Genomic DNA, 27955 nt, shown 5'->3' on the forward strand with positions numbered 1-27955 from the left:
GAGGAGACTAGCTGGGGCTCGTCTTAAATAAATCAGTGGAGCTGTTCTAGTTAACCGTTTTCCAAAAAGAGCCTCAAATCATGGTACCGTATTAAAAGAGCTCTGGGGTGTTTGTGTGTGGGTGGGTGTGTGTGCGTGAAGAAGAAATTCTCCGGTTAGCACTTCTGCTGACTCTTAATATGGAAGTTTGAGGGTTGATAGTTTTGAACAAAGCAAGTTCCAAGACTGAGCTTAAAATCTCCGTGGGTCCCATGGAGAAACATGGGACATGTTTAGACAGGTACTGAGAGAAAACATTTCCTTTAAACTCAACCATGAAGGACTCCAACTCCCGCTCCCCGTGCCTCCCAAAACCGAACTTGGAGCAAAAAACCCCAAACCACACCTGTTCACTCTGTTTGCATCTTAAGCTTTCTTTGGTATTTGGAAGTACAGTGTCCCTTCCCCTTCAGGTGCAGCCTTAGTTTTGGAAGGAATGCTACCCAGGTTGCTTGCATTTATCACAGGATGCCTACGTCTTTTGAAGAACAGCAGGAAAAATTAACTTTGAGTCCAGCATATGAGAGGCCTTGCTCTTCAGGTGCTCATAAGGATGTGACACCACTCCTGTGGAATCCAAGAAATCTGATAAGGAGACTGGAAAATGGAGCTGTCAGGAGCAGAAGGTCAGCACATTATATGTACATGAAAGGACCAGAACGCCACTTCTGCTCATGGTAGTAGTTAAATGCAGAACCCCACAGTGATTAATAGACATGGCAGATGTAATAGCAAGTATTGTGATTTTAATAATCCCACATATTTATGTCTTTTCTGTCTATCTCAGCTCCCATAATTGTTACATGTGATTTAACAGCTCACCAACACCAAAAAAAAAAAAAACCAGGAGTGGGAACTCTTCATCTCCCCTTTCTTCTTGGTTCCACTACATTGTCCCTGTCCCGCCCTTTCTGGTAGTTCATTGACAAAGGAGTAAGGCAATTCACCTTTCTAACCGAGTAGAAAACTATTCATGTGAACTGTTTCCTTTTTCTTTTGGCCAAGTCAGTTTTCTGCCACTTATGTGAGATTAATTAACTAACTTTAGGGCCCAACAAGCAGCAGATAATGCAAAGTAGAGGAGGTCAGAGACGTGGCAGTAGGGAAATGAGCCTCCCCCACCCCCAACAAGTTGTAAAGACTAAATCAAGCTGTAGGATGAAATTTCACCCTGACAGCCCAAGTCCAACACAACTTAAAGCACGTTCAAATTCTGGCATAAATTCAGCCATGTGGTTAGCTACTTTGCTGAGTTGGTCTGGATGAAGACTAACATTAAGTGCAATTAAATTTCAGCCAAATCAAATCTTTGAACTACCTCACTCAGTGCCACTGCAGGGAAAGGAACAGGACACTAAGTACCAGGACACCCTGAACATCGATTAGTTTATGCTGTCTTGGAATTGTACCTGCAGAGAGTAAAGGCATAACAAAATGGAGCCAAGGTAACATTGCACCTGCAGTCGGGAGAAGAACATACTCTCAAAATCCGAGACAATCATCATCAGACTTTAGTCTCTGTTTACAAACTGCGTAAGAAAGGAAGAGGAGCGAGGAACTACAAGTCTGGGGAGATCAGAGTAAGGTGCAAGAAAGGACTCAGGGAAGGAAGGAAAACAAGAACTCTTCTCTGGGAGACAAACTTGCAGCACCAACAGTACATTTCCCCATATCTCTCTCTCTCTCTGTGCGTGCGCTGAGAGAGAGATATCCCCAATACTCAGAAACTGCTGATTCCTTTTCCATATTAGTGATAAGAAGTTTAGCAATTATATTTGCCCAGAATTTTAGCAGTTAAAGAATATTTTGTTGTCTCTCTCCCACTCTCCTATAGACTCTCTAATTATTTTGCTGCTACGTCAATGCATGTCATAATGCTACAGCTTCCATAGACATTATAACCTTGGCTTTCAAAGTACTGCATTCACATAGCTTTTAAAAAAGAATATGCATTAAACAAACGAAAAAGGTTGAGTTGTTTTGGAAAAATTTATGCTGCAACCTATAAAAAGGAAAACAAAAGGGCTATCTGTTTACTGTAAGTCACACTTTTTACTTCTCTTTTTTCCAATAGATACTAGGTAGACTGCCCACCCACAGCTGAAGGTTGGAAAAGATTTGTGTAATTCTGCGATACTGACGATGAGTTGATCAATTCATGTTCTTGTAAAAACAGCGATCCAACAACTCTTGTACTCAGACTTTCGTTGTTGTTAATTCATCTGAAATATGGATTGCTCTTTCAGATGCTTAAAAGGGGAGACCAGTTAGCACAAAAAATTTTAAGTTATGTTTCAGGCATTTTATTGTGACCAATGTTTTCTGGGGACGTTACTATGTTCCCTGAGTAGTCAGTTAGAAATACAAAACCCTAATGTGTTACCTACCATGATAGTTCACTGTTAGCTCAGAGAACTACTGATGTTAAGTCATCTTTACAGTGGCAACCATATTTTTTTCCTGAAAACACTAGCTCTACCAAATGTAAATTCCATGCCCTACAGTAATTTCTCTTAAAATTTTCAAGTTGCATCATCTTACTACAGTTTAAAACAGGAATGACCTAAACAAACATCCACTGGGGTTCAAAAGAGAGATTAGTAGAGTTTAGACAGCAGACTAAAGTGATTTACAAGTGTCACTGAAAAATAGAGAGTTACAGAATGTCAAAATAAGAACTCCGCGTATTTATAAAAATCATCTTCATGGATTTTGCTCCAGCACTTCCAGTTCCTTAGCATCCAAGCTGAACGCTGACTTTTCACTAAGTATGCACAGGGCACAGAACCATGATCTAAGTACCCTGATAAGAAGACTAAAATTATATTCCCCAAGTATTCCTTTCAGGGTTTAACATCTGCCAGTTGACTAATGCAACTGATGCCTGAGCCCCCAAAGAACATCACAAATGCCATTAATCACTACCTCCAGTGGTTTATGAGCAGTGTGTTTAAAAACAAAACCATGACAGCAGATCAGAGTCCTCAAAAATTCTGGATTATTTTAGTTTGCATAATTTTAAAAGTAAACAAAACTGAAAGGAATGACTGGGAACATTTAAATTACAGAAGCATGTTTTTAAAAGGTCCAAACACCAGTAAGAGTCAAACTTCTTTAATAACTAATCTTAGTATTAGAGTATTAAAAAAAATGCAGACCTTGTATCCCTTTTTGTGATGAAAGCAGCTTTACAATCCATCAATGTCTTTATACCATGACCACCACCTTCACACTGATGAAGTATTTGCTGCAGAGCCAGGGTTCTGCTAAAGCAGATGCAATACTTCTGTGATAATGCACTACCTTTGATTAAACGAAAGACCTCATCTTTAACAGCTCGTCTTAGGTGAAACAGCTAGTTAAAGCTACACTTAAGGAGCCACAGTGGGAATGCACTCTTTAGAGAAAGCACACACAGGAAACTGTGGCAATACAGAGCATGAAGTCTGAATTTTCTCAGCAGTTTACCCACACCCTCCAGCTATAAGGATTCTATAGGGATATGTAAAACCATTGTTCTCTCGATATTGTTTATGATTATGAAATGTTTACAGCCCGTGTTTTTTAAAATAATGTTTTATATCATCCCTAACCAGTATTAAGACATAATAAATTTTTGTACATAAAAAGAATTTATACCTCTCCTATTACAACCGATTTTATAAAAACTGAGATGCCAGTAACAAAACGCACATTAATAAGTGAGCAGAATTCCTTTTGACTGACCCCATGCATTGGCAGAAAACATCCAGCCTCTCGGATCAGTATTGGGAACATTCAGTCACTCTTAGCTGTATTAGAGCCTTGCACAAAGAATGAGGAGACAGCAGCATAAAGTGAAATAAATTGGTAATTTTATCATAACTTCAGAGTTTAAAATAAAACTCTTATTATTGAGCCAAGAGGAGGAAAAATAATTTTCCTCGTACAAGGTAACTAGACTTCTCTCACAGCAACAAAGATAAGTTCCTTCTCATTAAGATTTTCTCTTCCCAAATGCTATCCTGAGCTCAGAGAAGATTCTGAGTTAGGTTAAACTATTTACTTTCCATTCAGAACTGTCACTTCTCTTGCTTCCAAAATGAACATTAAATTACCTCCAGAAAGGAATACAAGTGTGAGATAGCATGATTGAGTTATAGTGGCTTAACAAGCTGCTTCCATGGCTTAGAACTTGGCCACGTCTTAAGGATGTGACAAAAGGCACATTGGCCCTGACCCAAAGGCTATTCTTCCCCAGCCAAATTTCAAGGTTCTGTTCTAACACATGAAGAAATTACAGAAAAGCCAGCTAATATTTTTCTTTAATGTTGAGAAATGATGCATTCTCCCTTTGCCTTGTTCTTCAGAACTGTTGAGAGCCTGAATTCAATCTAAAACAGAAACAAGACCAGCCAGTCGCCCACCTCTGCCAGGGAAAATTTCAACCCAAAAATAAATTACGAAGTTAGAGATGCCAAAGGTATGTTCTGCCAGGAAAAAGTGAGACTACTTACGGAGAATTAGCGCCACCATACCTTCTGTAATATCAGAAATATTACAGACAGAGGAATTGAGGAAGGGGAATCTTATATTCCAAGTCTGGGTATTGCTCTGATACAGTAGGTATGAATAATGCCCTGCATACAGTAGGGTTAAGACAAAAGTGTTCCCAAGTCTCTAAAAAACAGTAGGTGTGGGGGGTGGTTTGTTTGGGTTGGTTTGGGGTTTGTTTTTTTGTTTTTGTTTTTTAATTCCTGAAAACTGGTAAAGAAATTTTACTTAATATCCAGTCAATTCCACCAGAAAATACCTGTTCACCAATTCATAATTTCTTACCTGTGTTCCCATCCCCACTCTCCATTGATGGTTTACTGGTTTCTGACGGATTGTTCATTCTTGAGTCTGCATTAAAACAGAAATAAAGATAAAATAATTTAAAAATAAATCCAAATCTATGTATACCTTCTTGTCCAAGAGAAGTACAGAACATCAGGAATTTAATATGTATTTTACCCTAATTCAGATTATAACATGGAAAGAACCATCAGAAGTAGAACACAGTACTGAATCTTCCAGGTAAATATTGTTTTAAAATTTTGTATGTCATTATTCCCATATGTGAAAACATGGCGTTATGGGAATAAAACACAGCATGCTGGAGGGCAAGGATAGGTAGGAACTTAATTTTCAGTACAGTGAAAGTCATAGAAGAAAAAAAAAGGGGGGGGGTGAACAATGACTATATCAAGATTCAAAAACATTAAGTCTGACCACCAAGGCCTACATTATTCTTGTGTCGGTTCCACCCCCACCCACCCCAAGAGAAAGGAAATTCAGTCATTATAATTAGATGCCATTTTTCTAATATTTCATTTTTATTTTACAGGAATGTCACTGATATTTTATATTTCCTCTCTCTATATATATACACATGCAAAACCATATAAATATAAAATAATTCCTTTTTTTCCTCCTTTTGGGTGAATCTATTGAAAAGTCTGCTCTTGATTTCAAAGCTTATCAGCTGAATATAGTGCAACGCAGAGGGCCTCTCCAGATGGCAGACAGAGAATATAGTTTCCTTATATAGGAATCCATACAGCTGTTCTGTGTACAGCATCAGCTCTCCAGCTTATTGCCTCCTCATTCCTTGCTACCGACCTCAGTGTGCCACATTATCACAAACCAAATTACAAAAAGAATCTCAAGACAGACCAGTTCATAAAATGAAGCGTAAGCAAATCCTTAAGCACATTCTTCCATTCCCATAACCAGTTAAATGCAAGTTCAATGAGCTCAAAATGAACCCTTTACTCCAGAATATTCTCTTGCTAGGTGCTTAAAAGGTTACCTCTGTCATGTACTTTCATCAAAGCAGTGATTTCCAAAACACCAACTGGCTGAAGAAGAATACAGTAACAACATTAACTGCTGCATCTTTTCCCCAGCTATTTCCAAGAATGCCCAGACACTTCACTACTTGGCAGTCTATGAGAGCTGGAAATGAGAAGCTGGACTATTGCTGTGTGCTTTCACCTGCTACTGCCCAGAGAGATCAGTGCCACCCCCAGGCTATCAGAACCAGGGGCTACAGCAGCAGCGGAACACAAGCACAAGCAACGAAGCACATGGGCAGGGCCCAAATGAAAACAGGAGTCACAATGAAGCCTGGGTGGGAAGAGGAGGGAACTAGTTAGAAATGCAGCGTGTGCAAGAGAAAAGGTAAGAGACATCAGCCTTGGAAAAACTCCAATAAGCAGTTTGGAAACACAATTTAAGATGCATCAATATTTTTAAAACAAATGTAATTTTCCATGTAAACAACTGCTGTAGTTGAATGCAGCAATGCCGAGAAAACCCAGAGGATGGTAAAAAACAGGTATCTTCCCTCAACACGTGACTTCAACCTCTCCAGAGCATCAGCTATTCTCAGAGAGTTCCTCTGCCTATGCTTAAATATTTCAAATGTCAGCCACGTGTCAGAGAGATCTGAACTATCAATGTTACTCTTAGTATAACGGCAGACATGCATTATACTGCTTTTTGGAAGGGGGTGTGAGAGGGAGAAACTTTCCAGCTGAGCACTGCTGGCCCACGCTTCAGCAAAATGCTGCGAGTTTTGGCCCGTTTTTCACAACCTCTGCCCAGTAGATTCAGAGTCTTGAAAGACAGAGCTCTGCTAAGATTGCAGACAGAACCTACTGCTTCCCAGCTCCTTATTTTGTCATTTTCCACCTTTGGGTAGTACGATCCACACTCTGCAAACAACACCGGTTCCGCTGCCTGCACAGAAATGTTTGTCCTTGATGTGCCACTCCCTGCTGATAGATCTGCATGTAAAACAAATACAAGTATCTTTCTATCTGTAAGTCTGTATTGACTTAAGTCATGTCGTTTGTCTTTTTGTTTATTTGTTTGAGTTTATTGTTTTGGCAACAGCATGTTTATTTAAAGATTAGAGGCAACACTTGTTTGATAAACAGCATTAGTTCATTCCCTGACACACAGCTGGCTACTGAAATTAATTTAGGTTCAAAGAACACTGAATGGGAGACTTCTCTTTGGACGCAAACGTAAAGAGTCCTCACCCAACAGGCAAATAAGCAAAGAGGGCTTTGAAGTCCAATACATTGGGTTGTGGAAACTAGGCTAACTCATGGGGCTGTTGGTCCTAGGATGTATTTTTTAAGCCCAGAGCACAAGAATAGCCTGAGCTTGTGATAGCACGGACCACAGAAGGGATGAACACAGGTTGAGACAATCATCTCAATAACATGAGATCCATTCACTGAAGCACTTCAGAAAGCTCTTGAAGAAAAACAACACAGGACCTCCTGGGCCAGTTTCTTACAGAAACTGAAGTATTAGGGCCACCGTTCAGGATACTAACGGTAGAACAAACAAACTAAACCTGGAGGGGACACAACTGTCCTGCGCACAGAATTCCAAGCAACGTAGTGACTGTTCCCTCTGTATGAGGGCGCTCACACAACAAACCTTCCTGCATGACCAGCAAGTTTGCTCCAGACAAAGTTTTAACTGTGCAGACCTCTTTTCATAAAGCAACCAAGACATGTTCTTCTCTCAGCCTATGCTGCAAAATAAATCCTTTTAGAGGTTTTCAGTGTTTCCCAGTACTAGACATACACAAAGTTTACTCCAACTCCTGAAAGCATGTCTAAATGAAGATTATTTTATTGTAAAGGTTCATCCCTAACAAAGACCTCAAACATTGCTATTACAAAAAAAAAAGTAGCAAGTTGGATTAAGAAACATCTTTCTGGTACTGCTCAGGTTCAAACGAAGGATACCATCCATTATTTCACCAGCTGACTATTTCTTGTTCAATCTGTGGGCCTTCTGCATGTAAAGCATCAAGAACAATGCCGCTATTTCCATTGCAAATGGTATGACATACATCTGAAGCACAAAACTGCTACCAGCAAAACAGACGTATATCCACTGGATATTAAACCTACGGATTCACTGTACATCACATAAAAAGATTATTTGGTTTATACATGCTCATACAATTTTTTGCTTTAAAGTTAAAAGAATAAACAAATGAAGTGGGCTAAAATAAAATAAAATAAACCATAATGCCTTCACCTTTTCTTTTTCCTTTAGATCTTACTCAGGTTTTAAATAAAGGCCCTGGGCTACAACTTCTGCCAACATTATCTAAAAACAAACTCCACAGAAGGAAGGATCGAAAGCAGCAGGTGCATGATTGAGATTAAACTCTCAGGAGTGAATACATTCAGTACTGCTGCTACACTAGCAGGGCTGAGGGTGTCCAAGTCAATGCTGCGCCAGGCTTACACACCCTCAGTAACATTTCAAAAGGTGTTCAGAAGAAAGAAGTGGACACCTGGAGCATTAGGGACTGTACATAGCTAGTAAAACACAGAAAATGTTAACATGGAAGATATCATTAACTATTTCCTTTCACCCATTAAAGTGAAACTGCCTAATACTCCAGCAGCAGCAAAAATGATTCACTGATGCGTATGGAAAAACCAAAGTTCAATGTGAGTGAAAACATGCTGAGAATTCACTAGAAATTAATCTTCAAAAAACTACTTCAGATTCAAAAACAAATATTCAGATGTCTGCTCTAAAATTTGCCATCCAAAAATATATTCCCATCCAAAAATATATTCCCTTACTGTGACATATAAGTTCTTACATGAACTTATAAAATGGAATCAAAATAATTGTTGAGAAAAAAAATCTATACGTTGAGCTTTGGGGAAAGGGCCTTGAAAATAAATAAAACCTGTTGTAAAACTGGGATGATCTGTTATTACAAATAACTTTTAAAGACATGAAGAAGAAATTACAGCATGTCTATTCGGCAGCCCTGATGGAATCTCGGCACAGGAAACACATTGTCCCAGTAACCTTAGGCACAGCTTGCAATGGTATCAATGGCAACCACTGTGGACTCCACCTTATTTTCTATTACACAAGAACCTTGCTATTTCATTAAAAATACACAGACATAGTATACATTCTGTTGGGGAATGGCTCAATACAGCTACTAAATTCTTTGAGACTGGGACTCCCTCTCATTCATTTTATTGCTTTAAAATTCATAACACATGGATACGCAAGTCCGGTGTTTGTTAGAAGCCAAATGCTTCTCAGATTGAATTCCGAAAAGCAAAAGGTCTCTATTAATATCATCCAAGCCTAGCAGCAAGTCTCTCCAGCGCAGAGGAAACAAGTTCTCCTAGAGTGAGGGAAAGGAGAAGAAAAAAAAAACAAACCATGTATTTCCCTGGTACAGATCCATCTACCAGGCAGCTATTTGCTACTGATTCACTGGTGAGCTTCAGCCTTACAAATACCTTCTCTAGCCTCTGCATATGTGATTAAGCCTCTATGCATAGTCAACCTCACAGCCCCTATTTCCATATTAAACACTTATAAGAAAGAGCTGAGCTGGTACCCACCTAGAACGTAGTCGCTGCAGTCCAGCATTGCTGTGGTATCCTCTACAGGTTCAGATAGTCCAAGGAAAGGGAGAATGGCAATTTCTATCAAATCTACACTACTGCTCTCGACCGAACAAGAAAGGGAATGGGGAGGTGGGGGAAGAAATACAACTTCAGTTACACCATAGCAATCTTCAACTGAACAGGGAAACTTCAGTTGCTCAGTGGAGTTTTAGTCTCTCCTACTAGCTGTGTCTGACATTGTCAAGGCGACTGAAGCGTGAAAAGTTCCCCTTTTTGTAATAAAATAGAAACAAAGATTGCAGCTGGCAGTTTCCATAATGAAGCTTAATCAGTATGCGCCTGATTAGGGCCTTATGCAAATCTCCCCTCGTTAGCACAGCAGCCAGCACTTTGAAGTCCATGAACAATTCATTTGCAGAGTACACTGAAAGCGCTCCCTGCATAATTTAAATCACGGTATAAATATTTATCAGCTCATTTGCATATTAATTGGCAGTGCATGAAGGGAAAAATTATCTCCCGAGTGCCAGCATAATAATTAGGGAACAAAATGAATTTTCTTCCAATAGCTTGGCTTCTCAGCCCTAACTCAAGCACAGTACCACAGGGGAGCAGGCAGGGGAAGAGACAGAGTTCTGTTCAAATGCCACTGAAATGACACGTACAAATTAGAAACAACTCTACAGACTTAAGCACCTTTAATCTTATTCCTGCTGGCAACAATAACTTCAGTAATAAAGGGGATTTGGAAAAAGCTTTCTACACAATCCAAATAATCCCACAAAAACAATTAGCAAGGTAGAAGCTGAACACAAAGCTGCCAGACCGGTGCTTGCACATCTGCGTGGCAATTTCTGCATCTGAACACGAACTGTCACAAGAAGGTCCTGGGCAGGAGGGAGAGTACCACCAGGGCAAGGAAGCGGCACGATTCCCTTTAAATGGCTAAAGAGCTTGGTGATTCATTATCAGGTAATCCCTTTGCCACGGCCAACTTAACAGCAGTGGATATGTCAAGTATTGTGTAACATTTGACACCCGCTAATCTATCCCAAGTGAAATCAAAATAGATTTATTCTTTTGCTTTCCAGTGACTTCCAAGAAAAAAAACAGAAATCTATTATTAATCCTTTCTGCAAGCGTACTCAATATAGCTAAATAAAGCTTACTGCAGAGCTATGGTTTTTGAAAGGAGACACTTTACACCCGAGTTGCATCTTTGAACCACTCAATGATAACCAGAGCACACTTGCTGCTGGGAAGAGGCTTTGGTCCATGGAAGAATCCATCTTCCTTTCCAGAAGTGGTCCACAGAACTAAGTGTGCTGATGACCTGTGAGGCTAGATTAAACCATTTCAAGCGGTTTACAACTCAAATACTAATATCCTAAATGGCAAGACCATTTATATAAAAATTCAAGTGCAATGTGGACATAGCAATATTTAATATTCCATATTCGGATCAGTAAAAGATAATGTGATGACGCAGGTGACTACAGAGTTGAGCCACCCACTTCCAGATGTTAATGCTAATTTAAAGAGTAAGTTGGGTTTTTTCTTTTTTTTTTTCCTTTAAAAAAAAGCTAGCTGTACTTTTCTTCTCATTTCTAAAGTGAATTCAAGCACCGCCTCTCCAAACAAGAGGGAGTGAGAGAAAAGGGACTTCTCAATCATCCAGTACTGACTGGAATTTATTTCCACGCTTGACCTCTTCTTCTGTTCAGGTTCATATCTCTACTTACCACAAGATGTTCCCTGCTATATATTTAACATGAGCGATCTACACTTGAAAAAGATTGCAAGAAGGGAAGGTGCTCCCAACTGCAGGGAAACCACTGTGTCTACTGAACAGGTTTTCCTAATACCTTGTTTCCAGCTTGGTTTTCTACTCCTTCACATGTCCCAGTAAGACCTCCGAGGCACATCTCCATGGTTTGCAGACCCTCATAAACTTCACTGTTCCACACATGCTTTTGGACTGCACTGGGAGATAATCCCTTCACTTCATCAGAAGACTCTAGAGACAAACAGTGCAACAAGCCAAGCACTTCACAAAGCAAGTGCCAGTTTAAATAGTGGCTGAGCTGAGGCAGCCGGTAGCATAGTAAGAGGACAGCAGTGTTATCTTTAGGATCCTTCTCAAATGAGAGTCTGTGTCAAGCTGGTGGAACACAGGTGCAGCATCAAAAGCACACGACTGCAGGAAGTGACCGTTAAAAGCAGGCACGTGTGTAGTGATGGATGACTTATCAAACAACAGAACAAGCAAACAGCAAATAAAGGCCAGGGAAGGATGTACCTGAAGCAGTGTTAGCAAGTGTGCTGCTGGTGGTCCACAGTGCTACTCATCGTCCATACTATCAACATTGCATTGACAGCTAACATAGCAGAAGTTTTCTTCCCACTCCTGACTGTGCCAACCAATTTGCCCTACAAACACCAAACCCCACACAAACGATCATTTGAACCGTAACTTCCACTAACCTACTAAATGAAATAAAACCTTATACCATCAACTTTTCAAACTAACAGTTCTGGGGGGGGGGGGGGGGGGGCAGGAAATACCATTCTTCCAGTGACCACTTCATTGTTTGACAATTCTTTTGACAATTTTATCTTCCCTTTTGTGAAAGTTCTTAACCAATGGCAGAATACGCTAGTTTAACTTTCTGTTTAGATTCTGCCATGTCATTGGCTGCTTTTTTCCTTCTGGATCCTTATGTTAGAAGTTACTTAACACCCGGAACCAAAGTCATACTTCTGGTACTCACATTTAAGCAAAATACCACTCTGGGCTTTGCACGCACTGTTCCATTTCTCCTCCAAAGGCACCTCTAACAAAAGAAAGTGGTGCACCTTGTGATCATCAGTGCAAAAGACTCTCCCTATCCTGTGCAACTATAGGCATCTCAACAATTGTTTTTCTCCTCTCCACCCAATTCTATGATTCTTTCATTGATGATTTTCCCCACACAATTCTATTCATACTTTTCCTTAAAACCAAAGGAACTAAGCCACTAGCATGGAGCCAGGTATGACAGAGGCAGGTGTTCTTCACTCAAACACTTCAGAGTCTGCAGATAAGACTTCAGGAGACTTTTTCTACCCAATTCTCTTCTCTTCACTCTTTACGTATCTTACATACCTTCCCATTTCAAATGAATGCTTTTGTTTTGCTGTTTGTCTCATCAATATGTCACTTTATTTACTCTGTTCTAATAATTATAGCTGATACTTTGATACTTTACTTTTTGGAAAGGAAACCTCATTTTCCCCTGCAGGTTAAGCAGTTCCTTGTTAGACCTCCTTCTGCGTCTTCTCATTTATATCTCCTCCTGGATTTTTTTCCCATTTATTATGCCCAACTGACTGACTAAACTCCATAAAATTATTCCCCAATGTCATCTATTGTGAATGAGTCTTATAGATACTAAAAGTTGTTAGAAACTAGGGGGAAAGGATGTTTCAACCTTGATCTTCAGATGGCTGGTTGGTCTGTTTTGGTTTTTGTTGTTTTTTTTTAACAATACAAATGAGGCAGAATTAAAGGGATAAAGGGTAAAGTTATTATCAATGTTATTCTATTCAATACCTTTACAGTGGAAAAGAATCTTCATTTTTATATAGATATGTTTCCATATATTAGTGAAATGTCATTTACTACATGCTCTCAATGACAGCTAGGAAATTTCAGCCACTTGCTAGATCTGTGACAAGCATGACCTCTGTAAACTTTGCAGGCATGCTTTCTCATAAAACATGGCAAGGTTACCCAACAAGCCAACAACTCATTATTTTCCTTTTGAACAGGGTACAAGGAAAGGAAAGACAGTATTAATTGTAACATATTCACATACTGTCTTTATTAGTGTATCAGTGTCTAGTATATTTTATCCTGAAGAACCACTGAAGCAAACTGGCCACCACAGCTTGGGAAACAGTGCATGACTAAGCACAACATCAATGTAACTCTGCCAACACTCAGAGTAAGGCTGTTTCTATATGTCACACCAGCCAAGACCTTAGATACAGCTAGCCCTAAACTGACATTGCACAGAGCTACTACATTTTAACTCAAGACATTTCCAAGTCTGCGTTCCACAAGCTAAATGAAACCTAATAAAAATTCCATCAAGCAGAACATTCCAATGTGCTATAAAAAAATTATAAAAATCATGTACTTCAAGAAAATAAACTGTTATTAAAGTTGGCACAATCCTCTTAGAGTCATTACAAACAGATAGACAGACACCTGTTCATAGTTAGGGCTGCAAACTAAGCTCTAATTTTAGCCACCACCTTTGACTTTGGCTAACAAAATTGATTTTATCTGAAAATTGCTAAGTTTGCTCTGAAAGCTGAAAAGCAGTTGCCTGGAAAAGTCAAATAAAATTGCCCTGTTTTAGAATTACTGGTCATTACGTAATTGCTATGAATGGGAATTTTTGCCCACATCTAACTTTACTTCCCCCTCACAAACTCAAATCATAACTATTCTTTCAAACTTTCTATTGTACAAAGTGGCTTTCAAAATTCTTTTGTGTACCTTTTTGAAGAAAATTAAGTATGCAGACAGCTAAGCAGGAATGCTAATTCATCTTATCAGTGCAGGACAGCAGACACTCATAAGCACCTGACACACTAACATAAAGGAGTTTATTTGTGGGTTTGTTCTTTTAAGTCTCACTTATTTTTGTCCACAGAAGGTGGCAGCTATCACGGTTTAAGTATTTTTTTACTAGTAAGAGAACTGTGGTCATGACAAATGCACAGTACAGTACCACCGGGCGGGGGGGGAAATGGGGAGAGTGACAGGAGGTGGGGGAGGAGAGAAAAGAAAATAAATATCCTTATTCAAAAATCACAGCTTTCATGAGAAACAGACTTATTTGAAACTCATGGCTAATTCTATCACTCTGGTGCATCACCTGAACAGTTTTGCCATCCCCTTATGGCCTACAAGCCATAGCACATAAGAAAGGATCCATATTATATTTACATTTTTTATATTTAGATAAAAGGTTTTTTTTAATTCTGTTGTTTTCTTTTTAAAAGCGAAGTATATGAATTCGGCGCAGTCAACCCTTGTTGTTCAAAACTACAACTTTGACCCATGAAACCATCATAACATTTACTTTGAAATCATGGATTATGTTGAAGTGTAGCAAACGTTAGGTCTTTACATCTCCTGATTTAAGCACTCATGTTTCACTCATGTTTTCACCGCTATATCATAATAGCTGGTGACCATTTTATTTATTTACAGGCACCAAGCACTACATCATAAGCACTGACTCCAAGAACTTCATTCAAAAAGCCAACCCAAACTGTCACACATTTGATAACAAATTTTTGTTATTTAATTAGCATTAGTTAAATAAATTTAGTTAAGTAGTTAAAATAAATTAGGACCTGCCAGACAGTTGATGCATGGCAATATTTTTTTAGTATTTGCAGCAGGGCACTCATCTCCTTTCAATTTAACAAGAAGTTAGCACACAAAATGAGCAAGTCATGCTTTGATTCCACCACAGCAGAGGTATGGTTCTATACCGTTACATATTCCTTGCTCTAGTGAACTTGCACATGAAAAGTAGTATCCAAAGTTAAACAGGAAATTTTTTTAAACACACACACAAATTTAAAATGTAAATATTTTAAGGGAGACACCTTTTTGAGGTTTTATCCACATATATGTGGGTCTCATCTTCCTTTGAAATTACTGGTTTGTCAAATCTGAAATACTTCACACTGACAAGCATTAACCACCTGGAGCTAATGCATATTGTTTTATTATAAACAGCTCTTAGATTTCATTACTTTTACAAGATTTGCATGCCTCACACTGCTTTTCAAAAAATACTGCAGGACATAAAGTAGAGAAAGACTGAAATGAAGGCTGATGTGAAGTTACATGAACATAACACTAGGGAGGGCTGAAGAACATAATCAGTAAAACTTCAAAATTTATCAGAATAAGGGGGAAAAAAGGCAACCTAAGGGCACAGGTCTGCGTAACAGCAGTACTGAAACAAACAACAACAACAACAAAAAAAACAAATCCACCACCTTGAAAGCTTGCAAGCTTTTATGGGATGCTGCAGCTTGAGGCAGCTGGAGAACCTGGAGCACCGCCAGGCACCAGCCACCATGAGGAGCAGGTGACCCCAAAATTCCCCTGGCAGGAAACACCAGCCCATGCTAACATATCCCCTGGACCTAAAGTGGTCGTCTCTTACTAGTTGTGTGCTGGGAACACATATTCCACACATGCAGTGGCTACTGAAATTGTACCCACATTAAAAAGGAAAAGGTAAAGGCAGCAGTTCATGCTACCAAAACCTCAAGCAATGAAGATGGCATAAATATTGTTAGTTTCAAATTGTTATTGCAATACACATTAAAAATACCAAGTATTTGAGTAAAATAAATATTCTCTAATAGGTAAATCAGAACACAATCGATCTGACAACATATGAAGGCTACTTAAGCCAAGCTCAAATATTGAATGGCAGTATTTGTTTTAGCAGTTCTATGACCTTTTATATTTTGGAAACATCACGGTACATGCATTCGAAAAGCATTAGATTTGCCTCCCCATGTCTAGCCATGTAACAGGGACCGGCCCTCAGAGCTTAAAAATTTTATTTTTAAGATCACCTGTAAATCAAAACAAATGCCTTATGCAAACCCACTGTTTCTGTGTTCTCCACTTTGCCAAAGTAGTAATTACTAGTCTATCCTAGTGAATAGGGGCTCTACAAAGACTAGACTAATTCAGTATACGACTTAACCATACAATTCAGTTCAACTCAAACCCGAGTGTCCACGCCACTTGTCATTAAATACACTACAGGTCAGTCCCAAAATACATAAGTCAAAGCCACAGGTTTAAGTTTCTTGTGATTTCTGCTGGAGCTAACTGGATACATCAAGATCTACAGCAGAGATAGTATTTAGTTCTAGTTAGCATTAAAGTGCTTGACAAACAAATGAATAGAAAAAAGCACATGCAAAACCTCTACAGTTCATGGTATGAATCAAAGCTGCACTGCTGTTATCACCATCCTTTGCAGAAACTGCTGTTGCTTTCTCTTCCTTAATAACTATCTCAAATCTGAAGGAGGATATTGCTTTAATGCCCTCAGCACACTGATCCAGACACTATTAACACCTGTAGGAACCACAAGACATGTCATGGGAATGCTTCTTTCTGAAGCTTAAATTATTTGATCTCAAAGAGGAAAAGGCCAAATTCCAGACAAGCTGCTCTGTATGTTACAAATTGAACAAAAAATTGCCAGATGCAAGATCTGAAGAAAGAAACAGAGTTATTCACACTGCAGACACTGATTCCATCCATCAGCACACCTATCCAAGTATCTATCATTTTGGACGGTCAGAGCTAAAAAAAAAAACAAATGCAAAACTCCCAGGCACCTGGGTCTTTAATTTATGACAATTTAGGAACAGTAGAAAGTGAAAACCACAGTGTAGCTACACATATAAGTATTACCTACATGAGCTTTTCCAGGAAATGCTCACAAGCAGAGTTTTGCCCGTTTTAGCAGCTAGGCTATGCCAAAGCAGAAAAGGCATTGATTAGCTTTTCCAGGAAACAACCACAAGAACAGGTTTACTAGCAGCAATGCTGAAGTGCATGCAGTATGACTACCACCTGTGGCTGTGTTTGCAGAGGATTTGTGGGGAAGACATGCACATTTTATTTGCAGGTCCACAGACACACAACACTGAAGACATTCCTGTCTTGTTTATTTCTCCAACAAACCGGAGCACAGATAAAGTCTTCTGCACTGCCCTACTTTCTGTAACTTATTTTGACTGGAAGTGTTAGGTTGAGATACAAAGCCCTCTCAAAAGCAATTCTTGATCTAGACACAAATTACAGGGTAAAAGTAGTCAACTGAGATAATTAGGTCAAAAGGCCTAACAAAAGAATTTTTTTAAGTGATACCCAGAATACTTTAATTCTTAGTTGCTAATTCCTCAATAAAACACAAGTTTTATACATGTGTATCTCACTGTTTTCACAGAGAAACCAACAATTAAAAATAGGACACTTAACTTAGGGCCCTGTCAGTACTATGGCCGTGGGCCATGAGTGCTGAGTCAGCAAAAAGCCAGCAGGATCATGAGTAGCTGCAGCCCCGCTCAGCCCCACTGCTATAGTGCCTGGCTCTCCTGTGCTGCCACATACAGAATTATGAAAGAGAACTGATCTGTGTTAAAACTACTCTACCCATGAGGAGAAAATACTAACTCAGATCGGTTTCTTAATCCAAGGGGAGAAATGTTCACCTTGTTGAAGCACAAAGGTAGCAGGAGACAGGAACAAACAACTGGGCAAGACTTTCAGCAGCAGTATTACCTTAAAACTTTTATTGTCTACAGCTTAAATCCACTTGTATGCTACACTTACATCTTATGAACCCTGTCACACAACTTATGTGACAAATAGAAGAAATTAAAATCTCACAACAACTATTTATTTCCTCTTTGGGACACTGACTCTCAGCCCTAATGTTGAAAACTTGTATCAATTAGCATACTTACATATGCACCTCCAATTCCACTCTTGAGAATACTCTTGATTTCTGGCCTCTTCACACACACCATTTCCATGCTCAAAAACGGAAATGTGATTCCTACAATCACTTACAATCATAGAATGATTTGGGACCTTTATAGGACATCTAGTCCAACTCCCCTGCAGTCAGCAGGGACATCTTTAACTAGATCAGGTTGCTCAGAGCCCAGCCTTGAGTGTTTCCAGGGATGGGGCATCTACCACTCCTCTGGGAAACCTGTTCCAGTGTTTCACCACCCTCACTGTAAAAAATGTCTTCCCTATATCCAGTCTAAATCTACCCTCCTTTAGTTTAAAACCATTACCCCTTGTCCTGTCACAACAGGCCTTGCTAAAAAGACAGCCTCCAGCCTTCCTATAGTCCCCCTTTAAGTACCAAAAGGCTGCAAAAAGTTCTCCCCACAGCCTTCTCTTCTCCAGGCTGAACAAGCCCAACTCTCTCAGCCTGGCCTCGTAGGAGAGGTGCTCCAGCCCTCGGATCATTTTTGTGGCCCTCCTCTGGACCTGCTCCAACAGGTCCATGTCCTTGTGCTGAGGGCTCCAGAGCTGGACGCAGCACTCCAGGTGGGGTCTCACCAGAGCAGAGTAGAGGGGCAGAATCATCTCCCTCGACCTGCTGGCCACCCTTCTTTTGATGCAGCCCAGGATATGGTTGGCCTTCTGGGCTCAAGCACACATTGTTGGCTCGTGTCCAGCTTTTCGTCCGCCAGCACCCCCAAGTCCCTCTCCACATGGCTGCTCTCAATCCCTTCGTCCCCAGCCTGCATTGGTATTGGGGGTTGCCCTGACCCAGGTGTAGGACCTTGCACTTGGCCTTATTGAACCTCATGAGATTCTCACAGGCCCATCTCTCCAGCTTGTCTAGGTCTCTTTGGAGGACATCCTGTCCTTCCGGCATGTCAGCTGCACCACTCAGCTTGGTGTCATCTGCAAACTTACTGAGGGTGCAGACAATCTTGCCATGTCATTGATGAAACTGTTAAACAGCACTGGTCCCAGTATGGACCCCTGAGGGATGTCACTTATCACCAGTCTCCATCTAGACGTCAAGCCATTGACCACTACCCTCTGGATGTGACCATCCAACCAATTCCTTATCCACTGAACAGTCCACCCAAACAAATCTGTATCTCCCCAATCCCTAGAGAAGGATGCTGAGGGGACCATGTCAAAGGCTTTACAAAAGTCCAGATAGATGACATTGGTTGCTTTTCCCTTGTCCACTGATGCAGTCACTCCATCATAAAAAGCCACTAGGTTGGACTTATTTTCATCAGATATGCTGAAGATGACATTAGAACTATAAGGTTTTGAAAGTAAAGAAAATGGGGAGTATTGATGAGAAACTAACAGAAGCAGCAGGGGAGTAACATCTAAAATTATACCAATAAGCAGTTTAGTATAAACCTAGCTTAAAGTACTAAATCCCAAATTCAATAAGTTGTTCACAGAAGAACTTTAAAAATAACTAGTAAAAATGCCATAATATCACAGTAGACCAAACCATAGCAAATAAACAAAAAGTGCACCTTATAAACATCTGACGCATCTACACAATGAGCCTGTATGTTGGTCTACAGCATCACGACAGGCTGAAAACTTGAATCTTCACGGGAGTCCAAGGCTCTGGTGCCATTACAACAAATCAGAACTGAAAAGGTTTACAGGTAGACAACCATCCATTAACCCTCAGAATTATTTTTATATATAAATATATATTTTTTAAAAATTATGTTGTGTAATGTAATGTTATATATACATTATGACTTCACATGTTTTATATGTAAACATATACTTGATATATACTTTGTGTTTTACATAAAAATTTGTATACTGTATTATATATAGTTTTTTATATATATAAAAACAATTTTTTAAGTACTAAGGTGGTGATCTCAGATTTCTCAAAGCTTTTAAGCCTACTGTTCTGAAAACACCAAGGCAGGTTGTCAGCGCTGTGGACAAAATAGCGTAAAGAACAAGTCATCATACGGTGTTGTTTCAATCAGTTTTGTCCAGTTTCAGTCAAAAGGCAAGTTGATGTAGTGAGAATGAACAAGCAAGACAGACATGAAGCACTTAAGTGACAGAACATGATCATCCCCAAAAATCCAGCCACAAACAGCCTGAGAGCTGCCAGCCAACCACTGCTGTTGACTAGAATGAAAATTGTTTCACAGCTGCCTTAGGAAGTCACAGTCACCACTGAAAGAAGAGCAATTCGGTATTCAAGGGAAAAAAAAAAAAAAAAAATCAAGCTACGCTCTCCAGCAACACTCAATATTGCACTGACATTTTAATATTGCACTGTGTTGAACTAACATGCCATTTTGAAAGGGTGACCTCTATTCCATATTGCCTTCACAATCCCTCACCATTACAGAAAGATTGCTCATTAAAAATGCAGAGGAAGTTAACAAATTCACTGGGATTAACTAAGTTAGAGGCAATAATACCAAAAAAACCCTCTGTGGCATTACATTTCCAACAAGCCTCACAACATTGGCAGTATGCATGAAAAAGGCTACAAAATTCAGAACCCTGCATGAGTCTGCAAGAACCATGAATACAAGCAGCATTTCCATCCAATGTGACAGTCAAAATGACAAGCCCTTTTTTGCCTGCCTACTGGCTAGTCTACACTCCTCTTTTCTTCTTTTGAATTTTCCCCAACTTAAATTGAATGCAAATAAGCCAGGTGTGGTCCCCAGAGCAGTAATCTGCAGACAGTCCCCACCGAGTTCCCATAGCAACTTGCACAGCTGGCCACGAGAAAGAGGTTGTATCCGCTTCATATTGGCTACAGAGTTTAAACACTCAGCGAGTGAAACACCAATTACAGCATCTTGTAAAGGAAACATCTACTAAAAAGCACATCCATTTTTCCTTGATTAATACATGAAAATAAAACTCTGGATATGCTCCTAGTTCAGCACCTGCTCAGAATGTAAAGTGAATCTGTTATTTACAGGAGGTGATGCCTGGGAAGGAAATGGCTTCTCTCTTCTGCCGCAAGGTACTAAAGTTTAAAAAACACTACGCCATTTAGAAAACGCCTGTCATTCTGTAAAATGCAATCAAGAAGATACAGCTGAAAGGTAGAAGTCAGAAACCCAAATACAAATCCTTCCGGTCAAGTCATAAGGCTCCCAACAAGACAGTACCTCTCTGATAAGTGCTTTTCAATAGTTCCAATTTTAATTGTACTCTTTCTGCATCGGCTTTCTAAGTCTCATTCTAAAAATTTAAACTGACAAACAACTGTTCATCACATACAAATTCTATCCTTTGTTCCTTACCTACAAACACGTATCCTGCTTTCTGTTCGTTCCACTCCTTTCTGCATCCTGCACATGTAGCTCACTGCTTTCGCCTACATCCAAGCCCACAACTCTCCTCCTTTACGCTTCACCCCAGCTTTCTCACTGTGTCCCCTTCTGTATCTGCTGGCTAAACAACTGGCAGAAGGCACTGGGGCTAATTTGGAATGGCAGGTGTACTGACTGGCCAGAGGCATGCACTTGTTGGTCAACTGACCAGATAAGCAATACCGATAAGGACTACACATTCTCTGCTTTTCCTGTAGCATGGCCACAAACAGGACATCTCTCCTCTGCTCAGACAGTTGTTTCAAGAACAGCCCTACAGCCTCAGGAAAAAGGGCCCATGGATCCCAGCTAATATCCTACAGCTAACCAGGAAGGAGGATCCAAAAGCTCTCAGGGAAAAGCGCAGGAACACAGATGGTACATAAGGCACTGCCCCCTCAAAATTACAACTCTCTCGTAATTTTGTAAGAGACTTTTTGGGGCGAAGGATGTTGATAAACACTAAGCAACCCTCAGCAGATTTTTCTCTCCCATGAATCCACATCAGCATCCCATTGAACCCCTGTAAACTTTTAGGAACAAGCCAGAAGCAAGGAGTCCCACAGCTTAAGTATACCTGGAAGAGCATTCTTGTTTGTTTTGTTTTGAATCTACCTTCTTCTGTAGTGCTATTGCAATTTCCCCTACTTCTTGCACAAAAAGAGACCATGAACTGTAAGTCTCTGTTCTCCTCTCCATGACACTTCACTGACTTCTGCCATATTCCCCCCATAGCTCTATCTTTTCTAGGATGATAATCTCTAGCCTACACAATTGTTCGTAAAAGTGTGAATAGCTTTGTACAATGATTCCTAATGCTGCTTTTCTACATCTTTTTCATATAGGGGGAGAAGAGCAGCACAGTACAGTACCCAGGAGAAATAAGTAGTAATGGATTGTGGCACAATGCTATTTTGCTTGTATTGCTTTGCACTCTGTTCTTTTTCTGGTAAGTCCTAGCATTTGATTTGCTTTTTGACTGCTTGTTGAGCATGAAAATACAGTACCTATTTCCCTGAAAAATTATAACATGAAAGATCTACCTGGAGCGTTAACAGTGCCTATACTACTGCACATGAAGTCAGGATCCTATCTCTAACTTATTCACCAGTTTCAGGAAAACTACAGGAGCTTAGTGTCATTCAAATATCAATTTCTTCAATTTGGTTAAAATAGGCCAACTGTTTTTGAGGAAGAGCAGAAAGAAAAAGTCAGAAACTACACAAACCTCTCCTTGCTTATGAAATCTGACTAACAAAAATAACATGATGTTTACCTGTTTCCAAAAGAGCAGGCGGTTGATAGACTCAGTATCCATCAGTTCTGCTTGTGCTGACTTTACAAAATGCCTGTCCTTGTACCTGGTTTAACCATCTCTCTGCAAGCAATCCCTGTTTTTCAAGGAGGGCAAGCTCACCCAGGAGCGTTCAGCTTCTAACTACCCACAAGGCCACCATGCTGCTAGCTGTCTCATATGAGAATATACATTTATGTATGAAAGGGGAAATAACAGAAGCAAACAGGAGCAGTTTAATGAGCATATTGGATGCTAGCTATAAATTTTATTCACCCATCAACATATATAAGACATTGTACACCTGTGAGCTTTATCCATTACCCTACCTGTGGGAGCTAGCCTTAATCCATCACTAACTTGAAAGCTGCTCATTTGCTTACGAAGTTTTAGTTTTAGTTTTCTTCTCTACCCTTTCTGCATTCCCCTCCAAATTTCTTTTCAGACTAATCAGCAGCACTTCAAAGAAACAGCTGAGCTGGTAGCATTAAAATGACCAGGGAAACACACAAAGATTTAACAGGGCACAACCACTGAGCAAGTGAAACATACCATTTAGTGTTAAAAATGATGACTGTAAGCCCACTTAGTTGAAAAAAATTCACAGTTCATTAGAAGGAAAAAAATTAGTATTCCCCTATAGGCCTGGCATAATTTGCACTTTAAAAACTACACCACAACAACATTAATAGTCCATTGCACGTTAATAAAAGCCAAAGAATTAAAAACCAAAGGCTCTTGGTCTATATGACAAGAAAGAAATGAAATCGACATACAGGTGGAAGAGTCTGGAATTTGAGAAGCTGAAGAGGTTTTGCACTGGAAGTGAACATGTCATTTTGAAAGAATTTCAAGTGTAGTACCAGCTAATACTGGTATAACAAATAAATATTTCATGTCAGGTGTTATGGAGGAGGCACTCCAAACACAAATATGCACGCACACACACTCTTACTCATACATATCTTCAATGCCACCAAAGAGGCAGGTTTCGTACATCTCAAAAATACAGAAGACTTAAGCACATATTGATTCTGTCCTCTACAGCTCTGATCTCTGCTGTGGTGGTTTCTATCTGTGCACTTGATGCATGCCAAGGACAAACTTAAAATGAAATTGTCCATATGTAATTAGAGTGTCATTTGGTCAGACCAGCACTAACCCTACACATGGTACTTGCTTATGAACAACTCAAATGTGGGATGGAGGGGAAAAGAGAAGGAGGAAAAGGTAACAGGAAGGAGTGAAGGTTCTGACTTCTGAAGAGGAGACTTGGAGATGAGTGTGGCACTTTTGTAATAAAAAGAGGCTGTTACGCTCGCCTGCGTAACATAGTCCTCAACTTCCAGGTGATGGATTAGATTAACAACACTGTATTCTGATTAACATACTCCAAGAGATGGAGCTATACAATTTTCTCAGCTATAGCTGTTAATATGAAGTCCCTTTTTAATACGTATACATTATGCTTTAAGACTGAAATCACCTAGGATCAGTTTCCAGCAACTGGATCTTGGTATGCACCTTCAGCTGGTTAAAGAGGCTTCTTTAAACAGAAGGCCCCTTATATACTGTGAGCAAGAGACTGTTCACTTGGTCTAACTTAGTTTAACCAAGGATTCTGAATTTTAAATTCAGTTTGACAGCCTTTTCACACTCTGAATCCACCACGACTCTTCTCAGAAACTTCTTTGGCTTTGTCAGCGACTTTTCTCAAGTTACAAGTTTCCTAGGAACACCAGAAGTTTCATCTCAACTGTATTTATAATTCAAATATTCTAATTGCTATCATAGGTACGGTCTCACTCCAAAAGCCATTTCCAGACTGTAATTCATCACAATTCAATTCATTTTTGGAGTCCATGTGTTTTAGAGCACAGGCTCCTCTTCCAAAAGTAGAATTGACATCTCTTTTGCTAGATGTTTAGCAGACACTGTATTTGGCTAAAATTAAAATACACAGCCCATTTCCCAGAAAAATTGGTTAATCTTAGATCCCTCTGTAGTAACCGATTTGATAGTTGCCACTCCACTAATCTTTGCACCCTCTAAAAACTTTACCAATGACATTTCCATATTTCTCCCCGATCACTGGCAGACACAGAACAGTACTTGCTGAATAAAAGACACAGATAGTAGATTTTGACTTTTCATTAACAACTATATTGAGCTTTTTCAGTTATCCTGTCCGTAATCTTTTTAGTATGTGTTACTATTGATTTTGTATCACTTTGATTTGGTAATCAATGAAGTAAGCCATTCTAAATCAGCTACATAGTAAAAGACTGCATTTTATCAATACAATTACAAAACAAAGCTTTAATCTTCTTCACAAGAACTGAAAAAGCTTACAGCAAATTCATCTGAAAAGACCTTCTCTCCTACCCCAGAAAATCGTATAAATTGACATGGGATTATTTTTATTGACTAAAAATTGTTTATCAGCAAATAAAATTACCTAGTCACTCAAGTAAGTGCAACTGGCCTCTAGCTTTTGAAATAAACCTGCCCCATTTTTTCCACATTATTGATTCACTCATTTTTCTACCCCCTCTCTGCAGCTTCCTTGGCCACTTAAGATTTACTGACATCAACAGATACATGACATCAACAAATTAGAGAGATTCCTTTCCAGTCATTGTAAATTACTAAATGCAAGCTGCCTCATCCTGCAGGTTTTAGAAATTCAGCTCATACAATCTCAAGCATTCCTCTCCCTCCCTATTCCCATTTACTTTGAGAACGACATTTTTCTCTCTGCTTTTAGGAAACACTTAAAGGTCACTCAAAAGCAGGTAAGTATCCAACCAAGTTCAAAGTCTGCATTCTCACTTACGACCCTGATGTTACAGAGTTAAGAACATGTATGACCCTTTCCTGATGAGCAAACATAGTAGTTTTCAGTCATGCCAGCTCAACTCAGTAAGCCTGGGGGAGCGGACAACAGGGTGTCCCTTAAAACAGGTTAAGAAGTGTGCAAACGTACTAGCTATCCATGTCAGAACATAGGCTCTCACCCTTGCACGTTTCAAAAAGTGCCGGTGGATTGCAGCCCAATGGGCTGGTCACTCAACCCTACAGCTGACTCCCACCAAAGCCCACAGAGGAATCTCACCATTTCCTCTTTTTGGGGGGTTGATGTGCCTTTTGGCACTACTTTATCAGGCCACAGAGGTGTTTAACTAGCACAAGAAGTTGCTAAAAGAGAAGCAGGGGGTGGTTGGGGAGCAGGGGGAAAGCTGCTGTTTCTTTTGACAGTAAGCTGCTATTGTGGTTCGCTTTGCCTTGTGAAATCCTATCTGCAGAAATATTCGTCCTTCATCACACAATCATAATCGTAGAACAAGTGTTATATGTAGATTTTGCAATGGAGGCATTTAATGGCATTGATAAGCTTCCTAAATACCATCAGGAAAAAATAGATTATTGTTCCAAACAATTCCTTGTGTACTTGTATTCCAATAGCTTGAGAAAGGTAGATATTGTAATTCCACATGACTACATCAGACAGTGTTTCCCAAGGCATGATACTGCCTGTCCCCCTTATTTCAGACCAGGGCACAACCACCTTGGAGAGAAAACAGACTGCTGTTTCAGAAGGAGAGTACAGTGATTAAACTGATGAAGCTGTGGCTGGGACTCCAGGTCTCCCAAGCCAGCAGAAAGATACTGAAGAACTAGACCCCCATTTGGAATCCTCTTTGCCTCATCAGGAGGAGGGAAGCCATGTAAAGTATTTGCTATGTTTATTTAAAAAAAAAAAAAATTAAATCTATAGCATCCTTTTAAATAGCAGAGTATGGGAAGTTGTCTGTCGAGCAGCTTTTGTTGATGCAAAGTAGATACCAGGTAGCAGAGGTACAATTTAAACGAGTCATCACCAAGTTTATTCTTTGATTTCCCTCATTTTTATACTCTCTTAAAAACATCAGCCATCAGTATTTATGCATCTCACTGAGAACTGTTCTCTCAGATGATTTGGCTACAAGAGCCAACAGGTAGACTCCAAGACTGGGAAGCCCCTTCAGTGTTCCTCACCATTCCGCTTTCAAATTTTACTTTACTGTGCAAGTAGGGAATCTTACAGCATTACTTCAACTTACAGCTAATCTATCCTACCTGTGCAATGAATCATCAGTTTGACTACTAAATTAACAGTCAAATTAATAATTAATTTCTTAGGCTTTTGTCCTGCCTAATTACAGAAACATACATATCCTTATACTGCATACGAGCCCTTTTTATTGCTGCTGAGCTCACCCTGTTTGGCTTTATTGTCAATTTTTACTAATAGATTTTTATTATATTACCACACTTGAAATCAGAGATATGTTCAGTTCTAAATCATGCACCCACTATTTTAGTTGTCAAAATTCTTTAATTGGTAACATTAATAACACTGACCTCCCCAGCACAGATCTGACATTCCAAATGCTCCTCCTCAGTTACAGTTTTCACCATACACCCCTACTGCAAATAATTGTCCTTGCTATTTCTTTGTCAGGTTTCTGGTTACACTTTGATTATGGTAGACGCTATCCTTTCTCCAGAGGCTCTCTCTTCCGGAAAGAGATCTCGTACATACCTAAATTTAAACTTTGCTTCCCTAGGCAGTCTTTCAAGCTACACATTTCTATTCAAATCGACAGATAGCATCTGTTTGAGTGGTCACAAGAATTGTTGTGAATCACAGGAGATGAATCACCTAACCTAAAACTTGCCTGACTATGATTAATACTAGGTATGAGAAACCTCACAGTGGACACCCATGGAATAGCCTACTTACCAGAGAAGTTTCTTCCTAATCCCCTTTGGTTAGCACTTTATTTGTTCCCTGTTGTATAATGGTTTTTCAATTCTTTACAAAGGCTTTACAAAGCTTTCATTTAACCTAACATGATGTACTGTAAATGAATAATCCCTTTTCTTTCCTGATCCTGTTAATCTTTTGGCCTCAGTTACATCTCACAGCAGTGAGATGCAAATGTTAATTATGCAAGAAGTATAAGATCTGTATTTTGATTTCCATCTGTCCAATGCAAGTCCAGCACAAGAGGCATATAACTGAGTGCTTTCCTATCACCATGGGAACACGATTGCCAGGAATGTACCAGGAACAACATCCCACATTGACTCCCAGAAGCCCCAGTCAAGTACCTTATACCCTTCAGAGCATCCTTTATCTCCTTTGTTGATTTGT

The 27955-nt window shown here is 39.6% G+C and overlaps 1 protein-coding gene across 6 annotated transcripts in view; it reads right to left on the bottom strand.

Moving 5' to 3' along the window:
* POU2F1 (POU class 2 homeobox 1) overlaps positions 1–27955 on the bottom strand; it is a 120985-nt gene that overhangs the window by 51456 nt on the left and 41574 nt on the right. For 5 of the 6 annotated variants that reach the window (XM_064469069.1, XM_064469052.1, XM_064469060.1 and 2 more), the window contains exon 2: positions 4858–4923. In XM_064469069.1, coding sequence (XP_064325139.1) covers positions 4858–4923 — 66 coding nt within the window. Of the gene's footprint in view, positions 1–4857; positions 4924–11350; positions 11473–27955 lie in introns of those variants that run through there. The other variant, XM_064469041.1, reaches the window with a different exon arrangement.

Source organism: Phalacrocorax carbo, chromosome 1, assembly GCF_963921805.1.
Source record: "Phalacrocorax carbo chromosome 1, bPhaCar2.1, whole genome shotgun sequence".
Taxonomy (NCBI): Eukaryota; Metazoa; Chordata; class Aves; order Suliformes; family Phalacrocoracidae; genus Phalacrocorax; species Phalacrocorax carbo.